This window comes from Canis aureus, chromosome 9 (assembly GCF_053574225.1).
Source record: "Canis aureus isolate CA01 chromosome 9, VMU_Caureus_v.1.0, whole genome shotgun sequence".
NCBI lineage: Eukaryota > Metazoa > Chordata > Mammalia > Carnivora > Canidae > Canis > Canis aureus.
The window spans coordinates 73,543,477-73,570,425 of NC_135619.1; the positions used below are offsets into that span (position 1 = coordinate 73,543,477).

The 26,949-nt window shown below is 41.6% G+C and overlaps 1 protein-coding gene across 19 annotated transcripts in view; it reads left to right on the forward strand.

The window, feature by feature from the left end:
- WDR20 (WD repeat domain 20) overlaps positions 1–26,949 on the forward strand; it is a 62,246-nt gene that overhangs the window by 16,230 nt on the left and 19,067 nt on the right. For 10 of the 19 annotated variants that reach the window (XM_077910662.1, XM_077910661.1, XM_077910660.1 and 7 more), the window contains exon 2: positions 23,512–23,694. The exons of 4 other annotated variants lie outside the window; for them this stretch is intronic. In XM_077910662.1, the coding sequence (XP_077766788.1) occupies positions 23,512–23,694 (183 nt within the window). Of the gene's footprint in view, positions 1–22,087; positions 22,140–23,511; positions 23,695–26,949 lie in introns of those variants that run through there. 5 more of the 19 variants (XR_013386937.1, XM_077910667.1, XR_013386936.1 and 2 more) reach the window with 3 other exon arrangements.

Below are 26,949 nucleotides of genomic sequence, written 5' to 3' on the forward strand. Positions count from 1 at the left end.
CTACAGCCTCAAATCTTTCAGTGGTTTGAGTTGCTTTCAACATTGAGAACAAAATGGCTAACGTGGCCTGCTACCAGGCCTCGCACAAGCTGGCCCCTGCTTGTCCTCTCTTTCTTTCGCTCTATCGTTCTGATGCACTGCCTTCCTTTGGACTCCTCTGTCCACACTTTCTTACCCTTCTTGCTGCAGATTTTGATGTGCTGTTTCCCTTTCGTAGAAAGTCCTCCCATTCCCCACCCCTTCTCCTGTTAATTCCTACTCCTGTGCATCTTAGCTCCTATGTTGTTTTTTTGCCCAAGCCTTTTACCCTGACCCCTAGACAAGGTCAGGTCTCCTCTCCCCCTCTGCTGGGTCATCTCTCTAGCACATGTCACAGTGAAAATAAAGTAATTTGAGTTAAGTATCCTTGCTCTCCCCACCACCTAAACTAGGTTACTGGCTCAGGAGGGCTGATTTTCTCCGTTTCATTTTTGAGCTCCCTGTATCTGGCTCCTGCTTTTGGTGTGTTACAGGCACTCTGAATATGCAAATGAATGGATACTGTGTAAGTGACTTGTCGCTTGTTTAGTGACAGTGGGAAAATTGGTGTGATAAGCGTGTCTTGTATATGGTTGGTTTTTGGTTACATGTTTTTAAATGAATCAGTTACTGATCTTTCTCATTATGTTTTGTGAGATAATGCATTTAGAGTACAAACGGTTGTGTGTACCCCATCTCTTCCCTGACTCTATCCCTCTTCTCTACTGTCTCCTACACGTACCTTACCTTAGCACTGGCAGCCAGTGGAGGCATGGGAGGAAATTGAGAAATTTGTTCATTTTTAAAAGTTTTCTTATGGGCACCTGGGTGGCACAGTTAGTGGCCAGCTCTTGATTTCAGCCCAGATTGTGATCTCAGAGTTGTGAGATCGAGCCCCACGACTTTGTCTTCGACTTTGTTGTCAGACTCCGTGCTTAGAGGGGGTCTGCTCCAGCATTCTCTCTCTACTTCTCCCTGGCTTGTGTGTGCACCCTCCCGTCTCTCTGAAATGGATAAATAAATCTTAAAAAAAAAAAAAAAGTTTTCTCAGAGGGGCATCTGGGCTGGCTTGATCAGTAGAGTATATAACTGTTAATCTCTGGGTCAGCTTCAAGCCCCATGTTGGGTGCCAAGCCTACTTAGAAAAGGTGTGTGTGTGTGTGTGTGGGGAACGCCTGACTGGCTCAGTCAGAAGAGCATGCAACTCTTGATTATTGGGGTTATGAGTTCAAACCCATGTTGGCTGTAGAGATTACTTAAATAAAAATTTAAAAATATATTAAAAATAATATAAGTTTTCTTTTATTACTAGTAAGTTTGCTTTGTAGGAATTTGTCTCATTGGCGGCACTGAAAAGGAAAGTTTTTTCCCACTACAGTTCAAAGTAGGGTATGTTTATGGTAGAAAATTTGGAAAATTCAAAGAAGAAAAAAAACCCTCATATCTGGCAACTGTTAATGTTTTGTTATTTTTTCTGCTAGTCCTATTTTGGTGCTCTGTTACACCTTTTAAACATAACTTAGGGGCAGCCCGGGTGGCTCAGCGGTTTAGCACCGCCTTTAGTCCAGGGCGTGAACCTGGAGACCCGGGATCGAGTCCCACGTCGGGCTCCCTGCACAAAGCCTGCTTCTCCCTCTGTCTGTGTCTGCCTCTCTCTCTCTCTCTCTCTCTCTCTCTCATGAGTAAATAAATAAAATCTTAAAAACAAACAAACAAACAAACCAACATAACTTAGGTCCCTGCAGTGTAGATGCTCATTCAGTATTTAGAAAATTAACCCAGGTATGGATTCTTTTTTAACTTTAAAATCTCCAAAAAAAAAATCTCCTACAGCTTCCTATTTTGGAATGCAGATAAACATTGCTTTTTGTTAATGGTGTTCATAACCTATTTTAGAGTGGTTGAGCTTTGTATGAAGGTGTGACTTTTTTTTTTTTTTTTGAAATGAACCTATGAGGTCATTGGGCTAAATTGGAGTCGCCAATGACTTCTTTCTTTTTCTCAGTGTACTTCCAAACCTTTAGTAAAGGCTTGTAGCTCTGCCTTAAAATATATCTGGATCACTTCCCACCTCCACCATTATCTCCCCAACGTAAGGAAGCATCATTCCTCACTTAGACTAGGGTGGTTTCCAAGTGGGCTCCCTGCTTCTACCCATACCTTTTACAATCTCTTCTGATGGCAGCCAGAATGACATTTAAAACAATATAGGTCAGATCATATTTTTCCAGTGCTGAAAAATTTCTAATTCTTTTTCACGTCACTTAGAACAAGATCTAAATTCATTATTAGGATATGGTGCCTTCTTTCTCCCAAACCCCCAGGGTGATTTGCTACCACACTCTCCCTTACTCCCTCCATTCTTTTCCTTGAAGAGGAGCCCAGCGACCCTCATGAATCTCACTTGTACTTTCCTCTAACTAGAATCCCTTCCCTGACCAGCCACAGGGCTGAGTCTCTCACTTCTTCAAATCTCTGCCCAAACACGATCCTGTCAAAGAAGCTTTCTGTTACCCTACCTAGAAATGCACTACAGTCACTCTTCTACTCTCAGTGTCTGACTCCCTTGCCTGGCCTTACCACTCTCTGATACTCATTTGATTACTTTATTACTTACTAGAGGGCTTCTAAAACACAAAAGAAGAGGGCTTTACTGTCGTCATTGCTGAAACTCCAGTGCCTAAAACAGTGCTTGGCACATATAGTAGAACTCAATAAATGTTGACTGAGTGGATAGTGAAAGGAATTTATCTCAAGTAACTTAGTATGAAAATCTTTATTTAGGATGTAGGTGTTATGACTTCTCATAGCATATTTTATTTTTCATTTATTATTATTATATTATTATTGTTTTTAAATTTTATTTTTAAAGTAGACTCCATGCCCATCATGGGGCTTGAACTCACAACCCTGAGATCAAGAGTCACATGTTCTACCCACTGAGCCAGCCAGGTGCCCCGGGCATATTTTATTTTTAAAATAGGTAATAAATTCACATGGTTCAAAATTCAGAGGACCTGCAGTGAAAAGTTTCTTATAGCCTGTCCCCTAGCCACCCTCTTCCCCTTCTCAGAAGTAACCAGTATGAAATTCTTGTGTTTATTTCCAGAGATGGCCTATGGTTCTATATAAAGAATCAGAAATCTATATTCCTTCCTTTAAAAAAAAATGCAAATTTTAGCATCACATAGTTTTTGCACCTTGTTGTTGTTTTGTTTTACAGAATGCATTTTGAAGATTATTCTTTGTCAGTTTGTAAAGAGCTTCTTTATTTTGTTAATAGCTACACAATACCCCATTATAAGAATGTACAATACTTCCCCCTTTGATGGACATTGAAGTTGTTTCTAGTCTTTAGCTATTACAAACCATGCTACAATAAATAACCTTGTACATGTATCATTTTGCCATGTTCCTAGTATTTCTGAGGAGTAAATTCCTGAGTAGAATTGCTAGGTCAAAGAACATGTGCATTTGTAATTTTGATAAACATAGTCACATTGCATTTCACAAGTTGTGCCGGTTAATACCTCTGGCATAACATACTATTGTTTAATCTTTGCCAGTTTGAGATATGAAAAATAATATAACACTGTAATTTTGTGTTTCTTGTACTGTGAATTAAGTGTCATTTCATATATTTGAGACTTTTTTTTACATATCATATCTTTTTTAACTGAAGTGTAGTTTATGTATTATGCTATATAAATAAAATATATAAAATATATATAAAATATATAAAACTGTTGTGTTTCAGGTATATGCATTTTCTTTTCTGTGAGTTGTCCATGACCTGTATCCATTTTTCAACTAGGAATTTGGTCCTTTTATGTAAAATAGCGCTTGATCTGTGATTGGAGTGTCAGCATTTGGTTCCATTTGTCAATTGTGTTCTGATTTTGCTCATGGTAGATTTTCTAGGTATGCTTATTTTTGTTTTCATAGGCAGTTGTATTAGTCTGTTCTCTTATAGTTGTGGGTTTGGGACAATTTTATCTTTAAAGATCCTCATGGTTTCTTCTTGTACTTTTGAGGTTTCACTGTTTATATTTAATGTCTCTTTGATATTGCTGAAATTTATTCTGATACAAGATCTGGGATGGGGTTTCAAACTCATTTTTTTGTTTTTCTTTCCTGGAACAATCCTAGGATTTCCTGATCTGTTCTTTATGGAAAATAATCTGTCAGCAATTTTCTGCTGAACTTTGAGTGATAAAAGGCAGTGCACCATGATGTCCTATGTGTTTTTTCAATATAAGTCATGGTTATCTGTATCTTACCACTGTTGACCTAAAAATACAGACTGAAATACAGTCTGTTTGTGAGCACTGTTTTGAAACAAATTTTTCTAGAATTCTCAGATGGTAAATAAAAATTGATTAGGTAGTAATAATAGATGCAGTGATAGCTAATTAACAATATGGTCTATACTTAGGGAGCTCATTCAGTAACTTATGAAATATGACATTTTCCTCTCTTATTTGAATGAATCCTATTTGAGGTCTCTTAGTGCCCTTGATTAATGCTTGGTAACACCAAATTAATAAATGGTAGGCTCCAATGGGGCTTGATTCTCATATCTGTTTCTCATGGCTAGTGATCCCTTTTCTGGGCCATCATCTTATGGAATGAGGGTTCTAAAGGTCCTGGCTGTTGTGAGAAAGGGTACTTTGGGCCTTTGCACCACAATCAATGATGGGCTTTCACTGCTTTTGCTGTTTTCTTCCCAGTTTCATGCCGCTTAGCCTGGCCTTACCTACTGTCCCATCTGTGCATGTAGGTACCATTTTCACATGTGGTTAACTTTTCCAAGAGTTGTAATAGCTCACTTTACTCTAACCATCAAATCTAAGTTGAGCCTAGTAAGAAAGTTAGCTTATGAATGACTTCTTCAAAGCCTGTCAGTTCTTGGAGCACCTAGGTGGTGCATTTGGTTGGGTGTCTGACTCTTGGTTTTGGCTCAGGTTGTGATCTCAGGGTTCTGAGATCAGCTTCCTGTTGGGCTCCGCACTCAGTGCAGTCAGCTTGAGATCCTCTCTCCCTTTTCCTTTGCCCTTCCTGCTTGTGGGCATTCATTCTCACTCTCTCTCAAATAAATATTTATTTTTTTAAAAGATTTTATTTATTTATTAAAAAAAAAAAGATTTTATTTATTCATGAAAGCCACAGAGAGAGAGAGGCAGAGACACAGGCAGAGGGAGAAGCAGGCTCCATGCAGGAAGCCCTATGTGGGACTTGATCCCAGTACTCTAGGATCATTCCCTGAGCCAAAGGTGGACGCTCAACTGCTGAACTACCCAGGAGTCACTTAAATAAATCTTTAAAAACAATTTTGTCGGTTCTTGTGATGAGTTTCTTCCATGCTTGGCCGAGCTGACATCTTGATGTCCCTGCACACTTCTTGTGTCTGTTTCTCTGTTTTGATTTTCTTTCAAGCACCATTTCCTACCTTTCTACTTGACTATAGCATTGCCTAGGTATTTGACTTCTTACATTTACAAAAACAGGCTCCTCTTCCTTTTCTCTACACTTTGAGCAGTGGTTCTCTTATGTGAGGTCTGTCACCAGCAGCATCAGCGTGTCTTCAGAACTTGTGGGGATGCAGATTGTGGGGGCCCACTCTAGACCAGCTGACTCAGAAATACTGGGGGTGGGGCCCTGCAATCTGTTTAACTAGTCAGTGTCTCTGATGTACTGAAGTTTGAGAGCCACTACTTTATGGGATCTAATTCAAGGCTCTCTCTGTACAGTAAACACTCAGTAAATGCTTATTGGCTATTTAATATGTAGATCACATTAATAGCCATTGATTACTTTGTATATCATTACAGCTGCCATTTATTGAACACCTACTCTGTGCTGGCACTTAACTAGGTGCTTTCACATATGTTGTTTCACCCGGAGACACTTTGTAAAATAACTAGTGGTGTTTTCCACTTCAGACAAGAAGGGAGGCTGGCTCTAAGGAGTGAGGTACCTTGCCAAGGCTACACAGCTGGAAAGTGACACAGGAGAGCTGTCAGGCTCTGAAGCACACACACTACCTTTCTCGTAAATCCTTTTTCCCACAGAGTGCATGTGACTGTGTGGTTGCTATTTGGTCACATAACAAATTATTGTAATACCCATATTTCTGGATTTCCTCATTGTATTCTTTTTTTTTTTTTCCTTAAGATTTTATTTTTAAGTAATCTCTACCCCCAAGGTGGGGCTTGAACTCATGACCCTGAGATCAGGAGTCTCAAGCCCTACTGACTGAGCCAGCCAGGTGCCCCCCACCCAACATTATATTCCTAATCTACTGAATAACATCTGTTTTTTGTTGTTGTTGTTGTTGTTGTTGTTTTGTTTTTTAATAGAAATAGGCTGGGATGCCTGGGTGGCTCAGCAGTTGAGCATCTGCCTTTGGCTCAGGGCGTGATCCCAGAGTTCTGGGATCGAGTCCCACATTCGGCTCTCTTCAGGGAGTCTGCTTCTCCCTCTGCCTGTGTCTCTGCCTCTCTCTTTCTGTGTCTCTCACGAATAAATAGATAAAATCTGAAAAAAAATAAAATCTTTTAAAAAATAGGCTATTTTATTTCCTTTTTCTAATATGTATTTACCTATAGTCTGTCAGAGAAGCAGGAGGTATGAGAGACTTTGACATCATAGTCCATCCTCCATAGATTCACATATCTAGCCCTCACATAATATGTGCCACTTGGTAGTTTTGTCTCAGAAATTTACTTTTATTAAGGTAAAGTTGGTATACTTAACAGTTCTCGCCACTGAACTTCTATTTACAACTTCGAAAAATTAAGCTACGTTGAATTTGGTAAAATCTTAATTGGTTGGAAAAAAATCTTAATTTGCTGGCTTTGCTTTAGTCCAGCTGCGTTATGAAAGTGAAATGAATAAGTATCAGCAAAGGGAGCACTGCTGTGACCCAGGGGACAGTTGTCATCTCTGGTGATGGGAGAGGGCTTGTCATTTAGGTTCTGTGTGCTCGCTCTTCTCTCTTTGACCCCCCCCCCAACATCCCCCACACCCACATTTCTGGACAGGCAACTCAATAGAAAAATACATTTATCTTTAAAATGCCTCTGAGGAATCCCATGATTTTTTTTTTTTTTGTAAAGATTTTATTTATTCATTCATGAGAGAGACAGAGAGAGGCAGTGACACAGGCAGAGGGAAAAGCAGGCTCCCTGCAGGGAGCCTGATGTGGGACTCGATCCCGGGACTCCAGGATGATGCCCTGGGCTGAAGGTGGGTGCTAAACTGCTGAGCCACCCAGGGATCCCCCCATGCTTGTTTCCGTGCTCACTGTACCCCTGGTTTGAATGCATTTAGCAAGTATAAATTGATGTCATTTACTTAATAATGGTAATAGCTGATGATAGCGCATACTTACATAAGCATGTTGTGTTGGCTCTACTCTGACCACTTACATACTGTCACTCCTAGTCTTCAAACACTGTATGTGGTAGAACTACTGTATTATCCTTATTTTCCCATTTTGTGGAAACAGTAGTGCAGAAAGGCAAATAACTTGTCTAAGCTTACAAGGCTGGGAATGCAGAACCTGAGTCGGACCCACACATCCTGGCTCCATAGTCTGTGCTCTTAACGCTCCTCAAAATGTAATGTAGGTTTTCAACCAGAATTTCTCTGAAATGTTTTACTTTATACTTTTGATATGGTATACTATTCAGTGTTTTTGTTTTTCTGGGTTAGGACCTGTGTGGAGGATGGAATGGCCATGTGAGTTCACACAGAGAAATAATTCAGGTCCCTGAAAAATCTTAAATAATTGAGTTGTTTGCCAGGTTCTCAGGCAGGAGACATGTGTCCTGCAATGTGGGCAGGTGGCCTTCTGGCCGGGGACTCTGTGGGCTTGAATACCAGCCTCCTAGCACCTTACCCTGGCTGGCTCTTTCTGCTTTGCCATGCTCTTCCTCCTTTGGGTCCTTGAGTGTGCCATGGTTCCTTGCTGCCCAACCTTCATGCATGTGGCTTGAGGTCCAAGGACTTTGTACTTGGATTTGCTGTAGATAGACAATAAGGCATTTGGGAGTGTTATGTTGTGTGTCTCTTCAAATTTAAAGATAAATCTAGTTGAAGTACTCTGTGTGGAGGAGAGATCAGAGATCTTTCCATACCACCCTAGGCTAGACTTTTAGTTTGTAGCCACAGGTGATACTTATGGGACTGACTGGTATTTGGAGTCTCAGCTTTTGTCATAACCAGATGCACCATCAAGCTGAGCTGCAGGCTGGTATTTCTTAGCTTTCGGTATCTTTGCAGCCCAACTTAAAACTACTGCCTTTTGTGCCATCCTTTTGTATTTGCATGCATCCCTGCTAGCCAGAACTTTATTAGTGGGCAATGGCTCTGCTGCAAAGGGAGGACTTTCCAGAAGGCAGTCAGGAGGTTTGGAAAGAGCTGTGGGAGTGGGCTTTGGCCTTAGTTGCTCAGGACATAGACAGCCAGCTTGAAAACTCTGAATTAATCAAGAAGCAAACTGCTCCTTTCTCAGCCAAGGGAAGGCTGGCAGCGGTTCGAATTTACCTGTGAACTTTGCACCAGCTAAATGAGTGTCATTGGGTTTATGCTAAACTTAATGAGTTTTGCAGAGTCCTTGTATTTCTTTATATTATAAATACTAGAATTTCAAGTTCTGACAGTTACTGTTTGATGTAGAAGCAAGAATGCCACAGGTGAAAGAAAGGAAGACAGAAGTGAGGGCTTTAGGTTTGGTTATTCTGTGCTTTCTCCAAGTTGCCTGGGATTAGCCCACATACCCGGAATAGGCCCAGAGCTCCAAGGTCAGCTGCCATGTGAATCGATGATACTATTTTAGGCAGTTTACATCTTTGGTCTTAAGTTGCAGCATCTTGAAAGCAAATGTGGCTTTTTAAAAATCACCACTTTTAGCTCTCTCTTCCAATTCCGTGAATGTGAGTCTTAGGTTACCTACCTTATAATATGAGACTGTTGTGTATAGGGATCTGTTACAAAATTATTCACACTGGGAAATAAGTTGCTTCTTCAATCCATTTCTTTGTGAAGGGATTTATATTTAACTTTTTAAGCTACTAATTGCACATTTTTAATTATGTATTTGATTACATGAGATAATGAATGATAAGTGGAGTGGAGCAAAAGTGCAGTTGTTGCCAAGTGTTAACTTTTGGGGTATGGTTGATTCAGCCCTGGGTGTGGAGCTTCTTAATCAGTTACAAACTGGTTGGCCTGCTAACCTACATTTAAAATACAGTGCTGTCCCCATTTAGACTATGAAATAATACTGTCCCTATTGAGCCTAATAGTTTTATTTCAGGCCTCAGAGATCTTAATTTTTAAATGCTAAAATATTTTAAAATACTAAATATTCTGAAATCAGAGAAATGAATTCCACCGTGTTACTCTTAGTTTCTTCTGGATTAAGGATAATTTACAACTGAGTTTTCCTGAAATATCTAGAAGAGCTTGGGATGATGATGAATTCTCAGTTCAATTCTTGTGAGAAAGATAGGGATTCAATTTGGAATTTACATTAGAGCAAAAATTAGGAGATAAACTTGGAACAGATCAGATTTCCCAAAGAGGACTGGAGACAAGTTATCTTTATTTGCCACTGTAGCAAATTAGGAACACACAGCGAGCCTTCTCACACTGTGGTGCTGTTTGAAGAGTGGAACAGTAGAAGCAGCTATGGCCTCCTTACTTGTCCTCTGAATGGTTGGCTCCTTTAAAGAATTTTCCTGTCCTTTCTCATCTCATTGAGTGACATCACTGGTGCCACAGAAACATTAATAACAGACTCCAGCAGTCCTAATTGGCGTGAAATTTATGATTTGTCTAGTTCAAAATATATCATCACCTGCTGGTGATATATCATCCTGTTCATGCATTTACTCGATAGAACAGTAAGATTTATTTTATGGTGAATTTTACTGTTTACAAGGCACGTATTTTTCTGTGATCTTGTGCTAAGCCATGACATGCTTTTAAGCTACTTAGAATAATTTTGAAAGAGTTTTAGTGGTTTTTGGCCTTTTTTTTTTTTTTTTTTTAAGATTTTATTTATTCGTGAGAGAGAGAGGCAGAGACACAGGCAGAGGGAGAAGCAGGCTCCATCCCGGGTCTCCAGGATCACGCCCTGGGCTGAAGGTGGTGCTAAATCGCTGAGCTAGCCGGGCTGCCTGTGTTTGTTTGTTTGTTTGTTTAAAGAAATTACACAAATAACATATAATTATTGATGAAAAGTTAGAAATTAAGATACACAAAAAGTTATCACCTAAATACTACTGCCAAACCTTTAATAACATTTAATAGTTTGATGCCTATCTTTTCAAAATTTTTGGTGCAAATATATACATATAAATAAATGTATATTCCAAAAGGAATTATACTTTATAATTATGGAAAATTTCCAGCTTACAGGACAGTTGAGAGAATGGTGTAGTGGACTTCCATACCCCTGTCTCCCAGCTTCACCACTTGTCAGCATCTGGCCAGTCTCACTTCATTGATTCCATCACCCTTCCTGCATTATTTTAAGGCAAATCCCAAACATCGTATCGTCTGTATTTTATCCATGATACATGGACTCTTCTGAGAAATAAAGCCACGATTTTCACACGTAAAAACTTACATTTGAATATAGTCTGTCCTTTGACAGATTCATAAATACTCTGTGTAGTTTCTTGATTCATAGGATCTTATTGTTATTAACTTTTTAATTTGAAATAATTATAGATTCGTAGGAAGTTTCAAAAAAATGTGAAAAACCCAGTTTTTCCCAATGGTAATATTTTGCATAACTTATAGTACAGTATCAAAGTCAGGAAATTGACATTGGTGCAATCCACAGAGCTCATTCAGATTTCAGCAGTTTCAGATTCGTGTGTGTGTGTGTTTCTGCACAATTTTGTCCCATTTGTAGATTCATGTAATCACTACCACAAACTTTTTTTTAAGACTTTATTTATTTGGGGGTGGAGAGAGAGAGCATGAGCAGGGAGATGGGCAGAGGGAGAGGGAGACTCCCCACTGAGCAGGGAGCCTGATGATGGGGCTCCATCACAGAACCCCGAGATCATGACCTGAGCTGAAGGCAGATGCTTAACTGACTGAGCCACCCAGGTGCCCCACAAATAAACGTTTTATAGTTGGCTTACATATATTTTCAAACTTCCAGACAAGGACCACACGTTGCATTTAATGTACATGCCTCTTAAGTTTCTCTTTTGTAAAAATTACTTTGCTGTATTTTCACTCTTACAGAAAAGTGACAAGAATAGTACAGAGAACTCCTATATATCTGTCACCCAGACTAATTGGTTCTCATTTGCCCATTTATCATTTGTGTGCTCCCTTCCCTTTCTCGTGTGTGTGTATAGTGTATATCATTTGAGACTAGTTTGTAGACAATGTACCCATTTATCCATATAAACTTCAGTTCCTGTTTGCTGAAAACAAGAATTTTCACTTCTATAACCACAGAACATTTATCAAAATCAGAAATAAAACATTATCTAATCAACAGTTCACATTAAGATTTTACCAGTTACCCTAGTGCTGTCCCTTAAAAGCCATTTTCCCCTGGTTGAGGACCTGGCCAAGTTCAAACATGGCAGGCTCTTCAGTCTTGTTCATTGTGGACCTGTTCCTTAGCCTTTTGTTTTCATGATCTAGACATTTTTAAAGGTTCAGACCACAGTTATTTTGTAGAATATCTGTCCATTTGGATTTGTCCGATTTTTTTTCATGATTAGATTCATGGTCTGCATTTTGGGGGGTACCACAGAATTGATGTGTCCATCGCAAGGCAATTTGTCAAGAGGCACATGATGCTGATTTGTCCAGTACTAGTAGGTAAATTCATGTGAGCCTTGATTAAAGTTGTATTTACTAAATTAATCTGTTGTAAAGTTCCATTTTTCTCTTTGTAACTGAGATGTAATTTGTGAGGGAACACTTTGAGCCTACTATATTTCCTGTTGCTCTTGAAACCTTCCTTCATCCATTAGTTTTAGCATTCATGGATGATTTTGGCTGAATGATTTATTATTGTATTGCAGTGATGGTTGTAAATGGTGATTTTCAAACTCCATTACTCTTTGTACACTTATTAGGTGTTAGTCTACTGTAAGGAGAAGCTTTCTTCATTTATTGATATCAGTATGAACTCAGATTCTTTATTCAACGACAATTCTGTAGTATCATTTTGATACTTATTTTTTATTTTTTCCTAAGTAATTTCCCAACATGGGGCTCAAACTTACAGGCCCAAAATGAAGAGTCGTGTGTTCTACTGACTCACCTACCCAGGTGCCCCTCATTTTAATGTTTTTCCTGCCCCCATCTTTGCCTCATGGTAGCTCCTTTTGCCCATTGAGGCTTTGATAGCTTTCTTGCTCAGAGGTACAAAAAGTTGTTCCAAATTTATCTTGTTCATCTTTGCCCCATACCTGATATATCAGGTTCCAGGAGCCTTGGTGACTTTGAGTGGCAAATACCATTTGAGCTATACTCTAGGCAATAGGAATTGCTAATCTGGTGTTGTTTCTATACCTTTTTACTGGACAGAGTTAGAAAATGCTTCTATTTTATTTATTTATTTATTTTAATTTTATTTATTTAGAAAGAAGACACATGAGTTCGTATTGGTCTTTCCTAATCAAATCGAAGATGGAACGATTTTACATTTATTCCTCATATGTGCAAAGTCTCAGCTTCTAATGACATTCACAATGAGCTTTTTTGGCCTTCTTCTATAAGATATATTTAAAACAACAATACACTAATGTTACTAAAATATGATTACGGTGTGAATATGATTTTAGATTTCTTTCAATTTTTCTGTCTTTAGAATCTTATTTTTTATTGTTTCATTTTTCCCACTTAATATAGCATGTAACATCCTTCTTTGCTAGTAAGTATCTTCATTTTAAATGGCTACATGATATATTTACCCATTTCCTTTTTGGAGCACAAAAGATGTTAATGTTTCATTATAAGCAAAGTTCAGTTGGCTGCCTTTGTACATGTGCTTGCTCATTAAATTTTCTTTTTAAGAATAGCATACGGACAGAAATGTATTTAATTGTTAATTTTTCACAAAGTAGGATCAACCCCAGATTAAGGAACAGCATTCCTGGCCACCCAGAACTACCTCCCCTCTGGCCCTTTCCCCACACTCTTCAGTGGTAACCACGGTCCTCACTTTTAGCATCACAGATTAGTTTTCCTTACTTTTGAACTTTAAGTAGAATTATTTAGCGTATGCTTCTTTTATATTTGGCTTCTTTCAAGATTATTTTTCAAAGTTTGTCCATATTTGTTCTCAGTGCAGATATTCCATGATTAGTATTCCATGTAGAGCCCACTGTTTAGCTGGACTCCTGTTCCTGGACATTTGTGTTGGGCCAGTTTGGGGCTATTACAGATTACACACTTGAAAAAATAAATTCTAAGGAGGCATTCCTAGGAGCTGAATTTGTGTTTAAAGGAAGGAGGGCTTTTGCTACATGCTGTCAGATTGCCCTGCATAAAGGCAGAGCCGGCTTTATAACTCCTTCACTGGTGAGGTGAAGCCAGCCTCTCCCCATTCCTGTTTGTGCCAGTTTTACTGGTCCATATTTTGAAACTAGCCACTATTGCATTACTATGCTTAAGGCAGCTTATGGTACATTTCAGGTGCCTAGAAAAGCTTTCTTTAATCTGGTAGGGGAAAAAAAACATCAGAAATGTCTGCGTGGGGCAGCCCGGGTGGCTCAGCAGTTTAGCGCCACCTTCAGCCCAGGGTGTGATCCTGGGGACTCAGGATCAAGTCCCATGTCAGGCTCCCTGCATGGAGCCTGCTTCTCCCTCTGCCTGTGTCTCTGTCTCTCTCAATCCCTCTCTCTTTCTCTCTCTCTCTCTCTATGAATAAATAAAGAAAATCTTTTTAAAAAAAGGAAAAATGTCTGAGTGGCTATTACTGAGGTGTCTTTTAAGACAGTTATTCCCTTAAAATTTTGGATTAGTTGGGGAGATAAGTCATACAGGACAAGTAACAGTGTAAGTGCCAAGTGAATAGTTCTGGGGATGCTATAAAAGTGCAGGTGATGGAGAGGTCAGAGCCTTTCCTCGTGATAGTATTGAGAGCAGGTCAGCTCTGTTGCTCTCGTCCAGCCGAGGCTACTTTCTTCAGCTGTGCTCTGACTGGAATAGAGACAAACTCTTTGAATTCCAGAAGCCAAATAGAATATTTTGGCCACGTGTTCTAGTGGCTCATCTCCTTTCACTGTGTAAGATAAGTTTAATATTCTCTCATTCTCTCTAGCTGTCTTCCTTCCTATTTGAAAACACAACAATGTACTGACTCTAGAGTGCTGTCATTTGATATCTAATTACTGCCACACATCAGTGGCATTTTTAAAAATGTCTTATGTTACAGTGGAGTCTGGGTGGCTCAGTCGGTTAAGTATCCAATTCTTGGTTTTTGGCTCAGATCATAATCTTGCAGTCATAAGATCGAGCACAGCATTGGGCTCCCCACTCAGTGTGGAGTCTGCTCTGGATTCTTTTTCCAGTGCCCCTCCATGCTTTTGCACATGTATACACATGCGTGCACTCTTTCTCTCTCAAATAATGTAAAATAAAATCTTAAATAAATAAATAATTTTGTATGTTACAGATTCAAGTAGTTCACTGTTCCAGTTGAGTTTGAGTGATTGCAAAATTAGCAGCTTGATGTGGTTTAAAATACAGTTCTAAGCTCAGTGAAATGGGCTGGTCACCTCTGCTCCCTGAGCCTCAGTTTTTCAGTAGGATGGGGAAATGATTGCTGGGAAGTGGCAGGGCTGCTACACAATAGGGGATTTATAGTATTTCTTACTGAAAATGGGAGCTACTCTTCAGATTGCTTAGATTACAAAGCAACCTGAATCAGAAAATTTAAACATCAGCTCTGTGCTGTGCCAACATCATAAGCTCATGGATCGTCTCACTGTCAGGAAGATAGTAATATAGTAGTTAAGCAGCATGGGGGAACCACTCACTCCTTGGAATGGTTTGCAGTTCACCATTGTCACAACACTGTTAGGTCCTAGGATTCCTTCCCAAGCCCCTTTAAGAGGGAACTTAAAAAAATTATTTTCTAAGAATGCAAAATGAGTATCTTTTGCAGAAATAAAACATTTTGCCTTTTCTTCCATGTGGGATGTTAGTATAGGAATGCATATTTTATAAATATTTAACAGATTTAATTTAAAAAAATAGGTCATTTGAATATGTCAGCATTTTAATGTACTGAGATCTGATGTTAGAATGTGTGCAAACTGAATTTATCTAATGTGTATTCATAGTTTCTCCCTAATGAAGAAGTCAGTGCTCTGTTAGCCTGCAGGATGCACCACAAACAGCCATCCAGAGTATTTCTCAGGGTGGGAAGAGGCTTCACCTGAACGTAGCATTCCATTCAACAACATGAGGAGTTGAAGAGGTGGCAGTTTAGCGGCTTATTAAGTTTGGTTTTTAAAAACCAAAAGAGGAGTCAGTTTTCCATAGCAAACCGTTTTTAAGTGACAGGCTGCCTTGGGGGAAGAAATGACTCGCGATAGCAGAAGCTGGTTGTTTCAGCTGGTCTTTGGCTCGCAGTGCTGGGCCGCAGGAGGGGATGCAGCAAATCACCTCGGTCCTGCTTCCTCCCCCAGAGAGGGCATCTTCCCTGTTCCTTCAGGAAGTCTTTTTTTGGATTACAGTTAGCAGTTCCCCAGATTGTTGCTGTGAAAGTTCAGTGAACATATTTTAAACCTTCTGTGACTGGGCACCTCTTCCCATTCTGGAATGACCACCAGGTGGGCACTTTGTCTTTTACACCTCATCTGCCTATATTCTGATGATGTCTGGCTCGTTGACCTTCCCTGCTCTCTCCCTGCAGGGAACTCTCGGCCACTTCTCACATCCTGGCTGCTGCAGCCAGGTACCCAAGAGGAGCTCTGAGATGCAGGTGGTGGGTACTCATTCCGGGGCCAGAGCCCAGCAGATGCATGCTAGCAAGTGACATACTGCTGATTTGTTTTTAGTAATGGGAAGGGGTCCAATGTGTCCGTGCAGGTGGGGGCATGTGCTGTGTGTCTGAGGAGGGAGGAATGGAAGCTAAGGGAGGGAAACTGCAATCTTGTTTTGGAAAATTACATTGAAAGGAAAACATGCCCTCGACTTGGTTTCTGCTATTATCTTTCTCCAGGAAATTTAGGACAGGAAGAGCGATCTGTTTTCCTTATTTATATTTCTTTGAAGGTGTAATGAATGATGAGAATTTTCAAAGCCTGTCTATGATAAGCAGCAAATCCTTATGTATGCAGAAGGAGAAATACAAGTTACAAAGAGGAGAACTAACTTTCCCAAGTGCCTTTGAAGTGCCAGGCATTATGCTCGGGACTGTAGCCTGTAACTCCATTTTAATAAAACAGCTGTGCGAGCTAAACACAGTGAGAAGGTAGGTCTGGAATCTGGGCCTCACTGATCAGGGCTGGACTATTTGATTCCCACTTGGGCAAGAGTGGGCACCTGGAGTCACACAGTGATGGGATTTCAGCTCTAGCTTCCTCTCACAGCAGCCTAGCTCACCTGGAAGGAGCGCAGGGGCTGGCATTGGGACCGGCTGGACTCCACTGTTTGCCTCTTGACAGCTGATTCTGTTTCCCTGTTTATAAAACACAAGTGTCAGTAGTCCTCAGGGCACAGGTTTGTAACAAGAGCCAGAAGAACCAATGCGCAAAGGTGCTTTGTAAACTGTAAAGTGATGTACCAGTATTTGCTAGCAGAGATTGTTTTCTTTCACAGATGGGTAACCAAGAAGGCATTAGTTGTTAGTCAGGATTTTGGTAAGCAGAAGGATCACACATTTGCTTTTATGTATGTCTGGCTAGGGGACTTTTTCTTCCATTTTCGGAATTGTTTCATTTTTGCAATAAATATTGCTGATACCATTTATATGCCAGGCCTTCTATTAGGTGTGGGAGATAGAGTGGTAAATAAGGCAGAAGAGTTTCTGTCCTTTTTGAAACACTGAAACTGTACAATAGATTCATATTTTTTTCCCCTACTGGGATAAGAGATTCCATACCTGATTGACTCCTTTACTACCCCTGATACATATTTTAAAATCAGTGTTAGACTCTTTAAATACTGTTTGTGCCAATTATGCAGGTATTTTGGGTGTAGCTGAAGAAACCATGAGGAAGATGGCTTGTGTGGGTGTTTCACACAACCAGCCTGTTTTGTTTCTGCTTCAGAGCAGGTAGGTTGTACTGTAGAGTTGGTGTCTGTGTCATGCCTTACAGCTGATTGATCAGAATGCTAAACTGTTCACCTGCATGTGTGGTATGGGCATGAAGATGTTTGAAAATTGCTGTTTGGTATTTTTGTCACTGGAACCAGGTTATTTTCCACCGTGGTAAAGAACTTTTCGGTTAGGGATGCTTGGGTGGCTCAGTGGCTGAGCGTCTGCCTTTGGCTCAGGATGTGATCCCGGGGTCCAGGATCGAGTCCCACATTGGGCTCCCTGCAAGGAGCTGCTTCTCCCTCTGCCTGTGTCTCTGCCTCTCTGTGTGTGTCTCTCATGAATAAATAAATAAAATCTCTTAAAAACACACACACACACACACATTTTGGTTGAATAGTATATTGAACTTTGTTCACAGAGTGAACATATCTCAGTGGACAGTCTCCTTTCTGTTTGCACCAGGATCAGAAAGCTTCAGCACTTCCCCAGGATGACCAGCTAGTGGTGGGCCAGCCCCAGACTGTGGGCTGCTCCCTTTGCTTGCACTGGAGACCCCAGGCCTGACTAGGTGGAAAGTCCCCGCCACCCCCACCCAAAGACTAGAATGGTCTGTGTAATGTGGTTTATTTTGGATCCCAAGTCTTAAAGAAGGACTCCAAATGTTCCCTTTCTTTCCAAGTAAGTGATCCTTTGTGGACCTGGAAGTAATTGCTTGCTCATTTTTGGCTCCTATTTTGGTTGTTTGAGATGTGGTCCAGAGGAATGCTAATAGAAAGCATGGTATCAGTTCTCTTCTGATTTTCAGATGGCATAATGGAGACCTTTGATGTCACTAGGGCTGCTCCAACTATTTTTGATTAATTCACTCAGGCCTTCAGTGACTCAGCAGCCTCCTGACTTTTTTTGTTGTTTTTAAAAGGAGCTGGACTTTCACAGTATATGGAATACAGTTAACGTCAAAGCTAGTAAATGTGGCACTTAGTGATAGGCACTCAGTGAAGGTCAGGTTAAAAAGCATGCTTCCCAGAGGTGAGAGTAGGAAGTCATGACATTTGTGCTGCCGTGAACAGAATTTGTTTGGAAACTGCATGAGGAAGGTATCCGAAGTGAAAAGAGTGTAAGGAAAGGCAAGAAAGAGTAAAGAGCACAGGCAGCATGTGAACAAGTGCCTTTGGAGGAAATGCGTGTGAAGGAGAAGGGATGATGAGGTCCATATTAGGAAGGCCTGTGGGTGCAAGCTGAGGAATTCAGCCAGTGTTAGGGCACAGCCATGGAGGTTTTAAATGGAAGAGTGACCTAAGGCTTCATGAAGATGAATCTAGCATCATGTTGGATGTGGGTAGATATGGGTGGATGGACTCCTTTCTGACAAGTTCTATGCGACTGGTTCTCTCTGAAGTGATTCTCAGATGGGGAAGGAAAATATAAAATTTAGGGAAAATCCCACCTTATTACTGACACTGCCCTCCCCCTCATATATCATAATCTGACATGCATTTTCAAAAAGATGTGTTTCTGAGATATTTTCTGTATCACATCAGATGCTTCTAGGCATTCAGGAATGTCAAGTAGCAGGTTCACATGAAGGGGGCTTGGCACAAGCCCACATGTCTTCTCTGAGTTCTGCTAAGGGCTGTGCCAGGGTGCGGGGGCCCTGGCAGTGCAAGCAGACCCATTGAGCCTGTGGGAGCTTTCCTTTTGCTGAGGCGTTCTCCAGTAGGTCAGGTGGGGGCCTGGGGTGAAGAGTGAGCTGGAATAAGAGGACTTCTTTTGCAGACCTTTATGACATTTTTGTTTGTACTTATTGATCAAGGATTTTGATAACCAGCTTGTGTCTGTGGTAGGAATTTATAAATCATCATTTAAAATTTTTCTATTGCGAACAAGACACAGATTATTTGCAATCAGTAACTTCTTATGCAGAAACAAATGAGCATAAAATACAATTTAATCTTACCCCTGAAAAATTTGGAATACTCGAGTTTCATTTGTTCAAGACAGCACTTGTGACAGACCAGACACTGCTGGGGCTGAGTAACCAAACGTGATCTAATTCTTAACATTGGTAAGATTTTTTAAAAATACATTCCACTATAAATTCGTGTTTAAGAATTCAGGTAATTAACAATAATTAGGATGCAGATGCATTAAAAAAAAATTCCAAGTGATCTAACTCATCTATGCAGAATTCACCAGAAAGCTGAAACATAAAGGCTGATTTTGTGGAATAATACAGTGGTTATTACTTAATAAAGAAGTTCTGCTCCTTAAAGGAGTTTTATTGTAATTTTTTATAGTAATTATAATTTTATTGTAATTGATAATAGACATAATACTATAATCATATAAGCGATTAGATACTAAATTTTGTGGAACAAATTAAGGACTTGAGAATTGAGATAAAGGAGCCAACCCAAAGAACGGGGGTTGGGAAAAGCTTTTTGGAGGTGGGGCTTGAACCACTGGATAAAATCCCCACCCCACCCCCCAGCAGTAGGGCCGCCCTCCCGCAGAGGGCCTGCCCAGGGCTGGTGGCTGGGCCCTGAAGGACTGAGTCCCTTCCCTGTCCCTCCCCAGAGGATGGCAGGCCAGTGGTATCAGTGTCCCCAAGGCAGGGTATTTTGGGGGCGGACTGTGATGTGAGAGATGTGAATGTGAAGCCACTGGTGCCCAGCAAATGTTTCACTCCACAGGTGGAAGTCGGTGTCACTCCAATGTAAGGGAAATTAGGAAGCTATGACAGGGACAGATTAACAATGGTAGCTGCCAGTCAGGTGAATCTGCACGCCCTGTGCTTCGTAGATCCATTCCTGGTGGGCCTCACCACTCACTTGCTGTGGAGCACTTTGCCTGAGGCCACCCGTCTTCCCAGAGGGAAGGCAGGCTTTGAACCTAGGCCTGCCTGGCTCCAAAGTCTGGGTTCTTTCTCCTGACTTCCTTTCCCTGGGAAGCCATCTAGCAACCCCATGCAGAAGAGGCATGGCTGTTCAGGTGGTTATTACTGCTACTAAAATGTGTGTGAATTCAGTGTCTGTGTTGGCACCCCTCCACCCCCAAAGAAGAGAGGAAGAGGAGGAAGAAGAAATAGGACACCAACACATTAATAGGAAAAGAGATCGAGGGGCAGCCCCGGTGGCGCAGCGGTTTAGCGCCGCCTGCAGCCCAGGGCGTGATCCTGGAGACCTGGGATCGAGTCCCACGTCAGGCTCTCTGTGTGGTGCCTGCGTCTCCCTCTGCCTGTGTCTCTGCCTCTCTCTGTCTCTATGAATAAATAAAATAAATAAAATAAAATCTTTAAAAAAAAAAAGGAAAAGAGATCGAACTTGGTGATTGGTTGCAGAAGAAAGAGGACAAAATGGGTCAGAGATGATGGCATTGCTCGAGATGAAGGCAGGTACTGGTAACCAGACTTTCTCCCTCTGGTGTTGGGCTCCATATAGCTCAGTGACCTGTGGTGGAGTCCATGGGTTTCTCAGAAGTCGAATTTCTTACGGGCATTTACCTAGCAGTCACATAGGGCTTCATAGTAGTTTGTGCTTGCTGTAAGGGCCATGTTGCTTGCTGTTCTAGTAAGGCTGGTGCCGTTGGGGGTTGGGGACAGGGAGTCACCCCAGATGAGAGAGATTCTGAGTGTTTCTTGGGCCTCGGTTTACTTTTGTGCCTCCTAGGGCAGTGCTTCTCACCAGTGTTGAAGGACCAATTGTTAAAATTTTCCATCTGTCTAGACTGCTACTTTATTAAAATTTAAAAAAAAAGATACTGGGAAACAAAATGATAGAGGTGCACAATACAAATTCTAATTTTTATTATTGAGTCAATAGAAAGTTACTCTGTCCGATTGCCATAAAAGTTTCTAAATGCTTATTCTCATCTCTGTACTTAATCTTGCCTGTAGACTGGCGCAGACTGGTACACTGTGAGAGCCCTGGTCTGGGAAGAAAGTTGTTAAGCAGATTAGTAAGCAGGATGTTTTGGGACTATTTACATGATTTAAGAGTAAAAGTAGTCTTTCTATTGGCATTTAAAATACATGTAATCTAATTACAGATGACATCTTTTCAATAAAGTTCCTTATTAGGCAGGATATATAGTAAATATACCAAGAAGTGAGCTAATGTAGTTACTGGGAGGGGTCTGTAAGTTTAACTCTACCCTAGTAACAATATTCAGGAAAATGGATGTGCTTACTTCCTCTGTTGTTTCTGAAAACCATTGGATGTTCTTTTGCTCATTTATATTGTTTTCTCTGCTAATTTTTGTCTTGCCTTTGAATTGATTTTTATAGTTTTGTGCATAATTTTAGATATGTTCTTTAAGGGGGAAATTCCCTAAGCAAACTTTAAAAAAAATTCTCAGATATATGCTGGTGTAGAGATCATGTAATAATTGTATGTATTTTAGATTTGGTTTTTGTCTCTAGCTGCCAATGTCTTTTTCTAGCTTGGGCTCTTTTGACATTTACCAATACCTTCTCTGCTCTGAAATTATTTGCTAAAGGTCCCTTAGTCTAGCTGCTTTTTCCCTGCTTTCAGGACCCATCCTGGGAGCAGCTTCCCTCAGGTGGCCTGTCCCTGGCCTGTCCCTGTGGGGGAACGGGAGGGGGCAGAGGTGGCTTTCTCTGGCCCCTGAAGCTCCCTCATACCTCCTCAGGGCACAGCCTTCAGCCTGCCTCAGCACTTACTCCCTTCTGAACTGGCCCCATTTCGCCTTGCTGCAAAGTCAGGACTTCCCTGTGTTTTGTATCGTGCTTTATATTACACTTTTCAAGCCTCTTTCACGTATATATTCTCTTATTTCATCCTCCAGACAATCCCATGAGGTTGGTAGAACAGAGATTCTCATCTCCGTTTTAACCGAGGTGAGGCTGGGAGAGTGTCCGCATGGCATGTATCTTCATTCCTCAGCCCTGGGCTCTCAGAGATCCTGTTCCACTCGGGTCCACACTTCAAATGCTCGGGTTTGGAGTTTGCTCAAAGATGCCTGTGATTTTTGAGTTCCTCTTTTCTACTCAGTATTTGTGTTTGTTATTTGGAAAATGAAACAGAATCCTCGGCACAATGTCACAGGCCTCTTTGGGGGAAAGACATTTTCAGAACCTAACTCAGGGTTTGGTCAGCAGATAACGAGAGCCGTGGCCCCAGTGGTTGTGTCAGAGGATGGGCTCAGCAGCCTGGTTGTCTGCACCTGTGACTTCCCACTAAGACTGGAGGGTGGTGTCCTTAATTTCCACGTGAATCCAGCACATTAGATTGCACAGAACATTTCTCATGAAGAAAAAAGTCCTGCTTTAGGGATTTAGGGGGAGGCAGATTGAAAAATCACTTTTGGCCCAAGTCAGAAATATTTGCTTCTGACTTTGGGGTGTGTGTTCTCCCCATCCCTTTTATGGTCAAACAGACCTGGGTTCCACATCCAGTTGCTTATTTACTTAGGTAGGTATGGTGGCCGAGTTATTTAACCTCCCTAAGCTTGTTTTCTCATCTGCAAAATGGGGGAACGTTCTCTACTTTGAGGGATCATTGTAAGGTTTAAAGATGATGCGTGTCACGCACTTTGGAGTGTGGCCTCAGTAAGTGAAGGTACCTGAAAGCTAATGCAGAAGAGGGACCGGGACCCACTAAGAAGGCACCTGCTTATAATTGGCTGCAGCAGTGGTTCTCAAATCTGGAGTGAGCATCGGAATCACCTGGAAGGCTTGCTAGGCCCACCCCTGTAGTTTCAGATTCATTTGATGTGGGGTGGGGCTTGAGAGTTTGCATTTCTGAGTTTCCAGGTGATGCTGCTGCTGCCACCAATGGTCTCGGGACCACACTTTGAGAACCCCTGGGCTACAGGTAACTCACCAGTGAGCATTTAGATGCCGTAGATACATTTGCAAGCTGAGTTTTTATGTGGTTAGAGGTACTCTGTTAGAAATTGCTTGGAATGAATGCATTTTGCAAATACTGAATTAGTTATCTCAAGTTTTCCTCCTGAAGTCCAGGAGCTTATGTTAAAGATATTTGAAGAATAAGTCATGGAGGTAACAGTTATATTATGAATAGTTTGACAATATCAAATTGGCTTATGTATGTGAAAGTGCTTTTACAAAATGCTGAAAACTGAAACAAAAATTTAAATACCTTTGTTTTTAAGATTGAACATCGTAATGGAGTATAAAATAGTGTAACTATTAGATTTCTCATCTCAATGTGCTGTTTACCGTATGTATTTTTCTCTTTCTCCTCCAGGCTGCTGACTTGAGTAAACCAATAGATAAAAGGATATACAAAGGAACACAGCCTACTTGTCATGACTTCAACCACCTAACAGCCACAGCAGAAAGTGTCTCTCTCCTAGTGGGCTTTTCCGCAGGCCAAGTCCAGCTTATAGATCCAATCAAAAAAGAAACTAGCAAACTATTTAATGAGGAAGTAAGTAGCACCCTGTCTTAGCTGTTAAGAATCCCTTTAAGAATTTATACGTTCTTACCAAGGGCAGTGGGCCTTATTTTACACGCCGAGCTAAAGCCCATTTTTCATTCTTTCACTGTCCTACCTAGTATTACCCGTTTAAATGTGGTGATTAACTTGTTGACATATCTATTCTTCCATGGGGGAACTGTTTTGTGCAATTTTTATGGAGCGTGCTCAGCTGCCTTTAGCAGGTGCTTTAAAACTCTTTTATAATGGAGACAGGGACAAAACTGTCACTTGATATTTATAGCTTAAATAAGAAAATACAGAATTCTGGACCTTGTTCACATCACCAGAAAATTTCATGCAGATTGAAGAACTTGATAATATTTCCTTAGGCCACTTAAATTGTAGCTCAGTCTTTTGTGTCTCCATTTGACAGGTGTTTGGCTAAAGAGTAGCTTTCTTTCTCTTAGAGATATTTGCTGTAACATCACCTTTGACATATTTGAAATGCTGGCATTTAAAGATGGATCACAGGACGTAGCTTTTGCTAGTCTTATAGCATGTGTTTGATTTCTAGCGTCTCCAGTTTTGTTCTGGAAGGAGCCTGAGCTATGTGAGCTGTGTGTTCAGGAACAGGTCAGAACTGTTAGATGTGGCACGTAACAGTTGCCACATAGATGGTGTATGGTAAAGCTGTCGGGGGTGCTTTTCGGCCGCAGAATTGCCATTTGTAGATTCAGTGTTCTCACTTCTCTGTTTCAGTGTGACTTTCTCAGCAAATGGAAAAGTTGTAAGGGGCTTGCCAGTCTAGAAGCCCAGGGCCCCAGGGTTGACTTGTGACCTCAACCCTGATGTGACAAGAGTCAGGTTACATAGGACCCCTCTCTTAGGAAGGACACATGGTTTTTTGCTGTTTCCTGGTTTTGATGTTATAAGCTTGAAATAGAAGTGCATTATAGGTTCTGGTTTATAAGAAATAATTTGGTGGGGGGGCAATAATATTCAAGTTGACAGATTGCAGTTAAAATGTGGATTCTTTTGCAGTGTCCTGGCCCACACTGTCCACACACAGCTGGTCCCCATCCACAATGCTTCTGTTTGGCATTGCCAATGGATTTGGTGAGATCTCTTGAACCAGGCCATCTCCTTTTCTAGTTTCAACTGGGTTGACAGGAAACAGAACTTGCCATGTGGATTGACAAAACTCTAGAAGAGAAGTATTTATCCCATTTTCTGTTAAAAATAAGTCTGAAGCAGAAAACTTTTATTTACCTAAATGTTTTATTAATAACATCTGAGGAAGTGATTTCCTGGTAGCTGAATGATTTTTTTCTCCCCTCCTGGTGGTGGTTGTGGGGGAGCAACCACTCTTTGCATTGTCACCAGAAACTGAATTTGGAGTCATTGTGGGATTTTGTTTGTATTCAGGTAGGGGGCATGTTGTTGAGGAGGAAGGGTTATTGGCAAATGAGATCAGGAGGCTCCTCCCGCTGAGGATGGCACAGAATGCCACTTTGAGAACAAGAGGGGCTTGTGTGTCATCATGGGGGAGGCAGGAGTCTTGGGGCTCTGAGAGTGCTCAGATGCATCAGCCAGATCTGTCTCTTGCTCTGGACAGCAGTAGGGATTGCAGGCTAGGAAGCAGCTCCTCACTTGGTGATTCAAGCATGAGCGGTTTCATACTTGTCTTATATTTTATTTGAAAAATGTTTGTTCACCATACTAGGGCTGTGTATGGTTAAATTCCAGCTTGGCACTTATAGCATGAGGCTTTCACAGTAAGGAAATTCTTTGGCTGTGTGGATACGATTTTCATCAGATTTTGGTCAGGATGTGTAAGAACAAGGGTCATTAGAGGTTTGTTTCTCCAAGAGTGCCAGGAATGGTGGTGAAAGCCATCATCACGCCATGCTTTGCATTGGTATGAGAGTTAGCGGTTTCAGAGTGTTTAATATTTGTCCTCTTCATGGTCGGGTGAGTAGCTGTTAGCATCTCACAGATGAGGAAATAGTCAAAGAGAAGGTAAGTGAATTGTCCAGGCAGGTAGTACGTTGACTACAGAGGTGGAACTGAAATTACTTTCACAGACTGTAAGCCCCACCACATGTGGTCGCCAGATGGCTGGGCCTCTGTGTTCCTAGGAGCTCACAGTTTAGTAAGGCAGATGGATAGGGTACTGGGGCATGTTATCAGGGTGTCAGGAGCAAAGTGCCAGAGGATATGTGTTAACTGTATTCTTCAGTGTGTATCAAATACCATAAAGCAGAAGTTAAGTTTGATGGAGGAAGTCTGAGATTTCCAGAAGGTGACACTTAATCTGGGTCTTGAAAGATGCACAGGAATTGGGGAAGGGTGAGAGAGGCTCTCAGAGCTGAAGCAAACTGCTTGGTATGCAGAGGAGTGTTGGGTGGCCAGGCATGATCATGGCAGCAGGTAGGCCTCAGAGAGGTGGGAGGCGGAGCCAGCGGGTGCGCCGTAGGAACCAGACTGTAAATGCCCTGACATGCTGAGAGGCTTGGATCTGACGCTGGAGGCTGTAAAGGTAGTTTTGGGCTTCTGATCAAGAGAGTGACCGTGTCAAGTGTGTCCTTTAGAGTGCTTGTCAGTGCTTGTGGAGGGTGGGTCAGAATGGAGAGAGAGTAGCAGGGTGACAAGTGAGGAGGCTGGTGCCTGTTTGTGTGAGGGCTGAGGGCTTGAACGAGAGCAGCGACCATGTCTCATCCAGGCAACAGACCTTGGTTACCTTCTGTGTGCCTACTCGAGCCTGCCCTGTAGATACCTGCTGAGAGAGGGGTAGATATGTAAACAGTAGCACCCCTCACACACGCTTGGGGCAAATGGTGACATGTGCCAGTTGAGGAGGCAGAGGCCGGGGCGGGGGCGGGGGGGCGGGCAGGGAGAGGCACAGGGGTGGTGGAGGACATTTCATGAAGTAGTTGCTGTGCTCTAGCTGGAACCTCCCCTGAGGAGGCGGCCAGCCATGGAACAGCTTGAGATGGAGAGTTTCCCAGAAGGGAGAGCAGGTAAAGGCCTTGAGTAGGAAAGAAGCTGAGACCAGGAGAATGGAGAGGGGGCCATGGACCCGGGGAGGGTGGTGTACCAGGAGGCTGTGAGACCGGAGTGTGGTGCCACTTAGGGTGGCGCCCAGCTGTTGCCTCTTGGCTGAGGCGTGCGATTCCCACAGAAGGAAGCAGGAGCACAAGGTCAGGCTGGTGTTTTTGAAAATTCCCTGGCTACTGCTCGGAGATTGAATTGGAGAGAGGCATG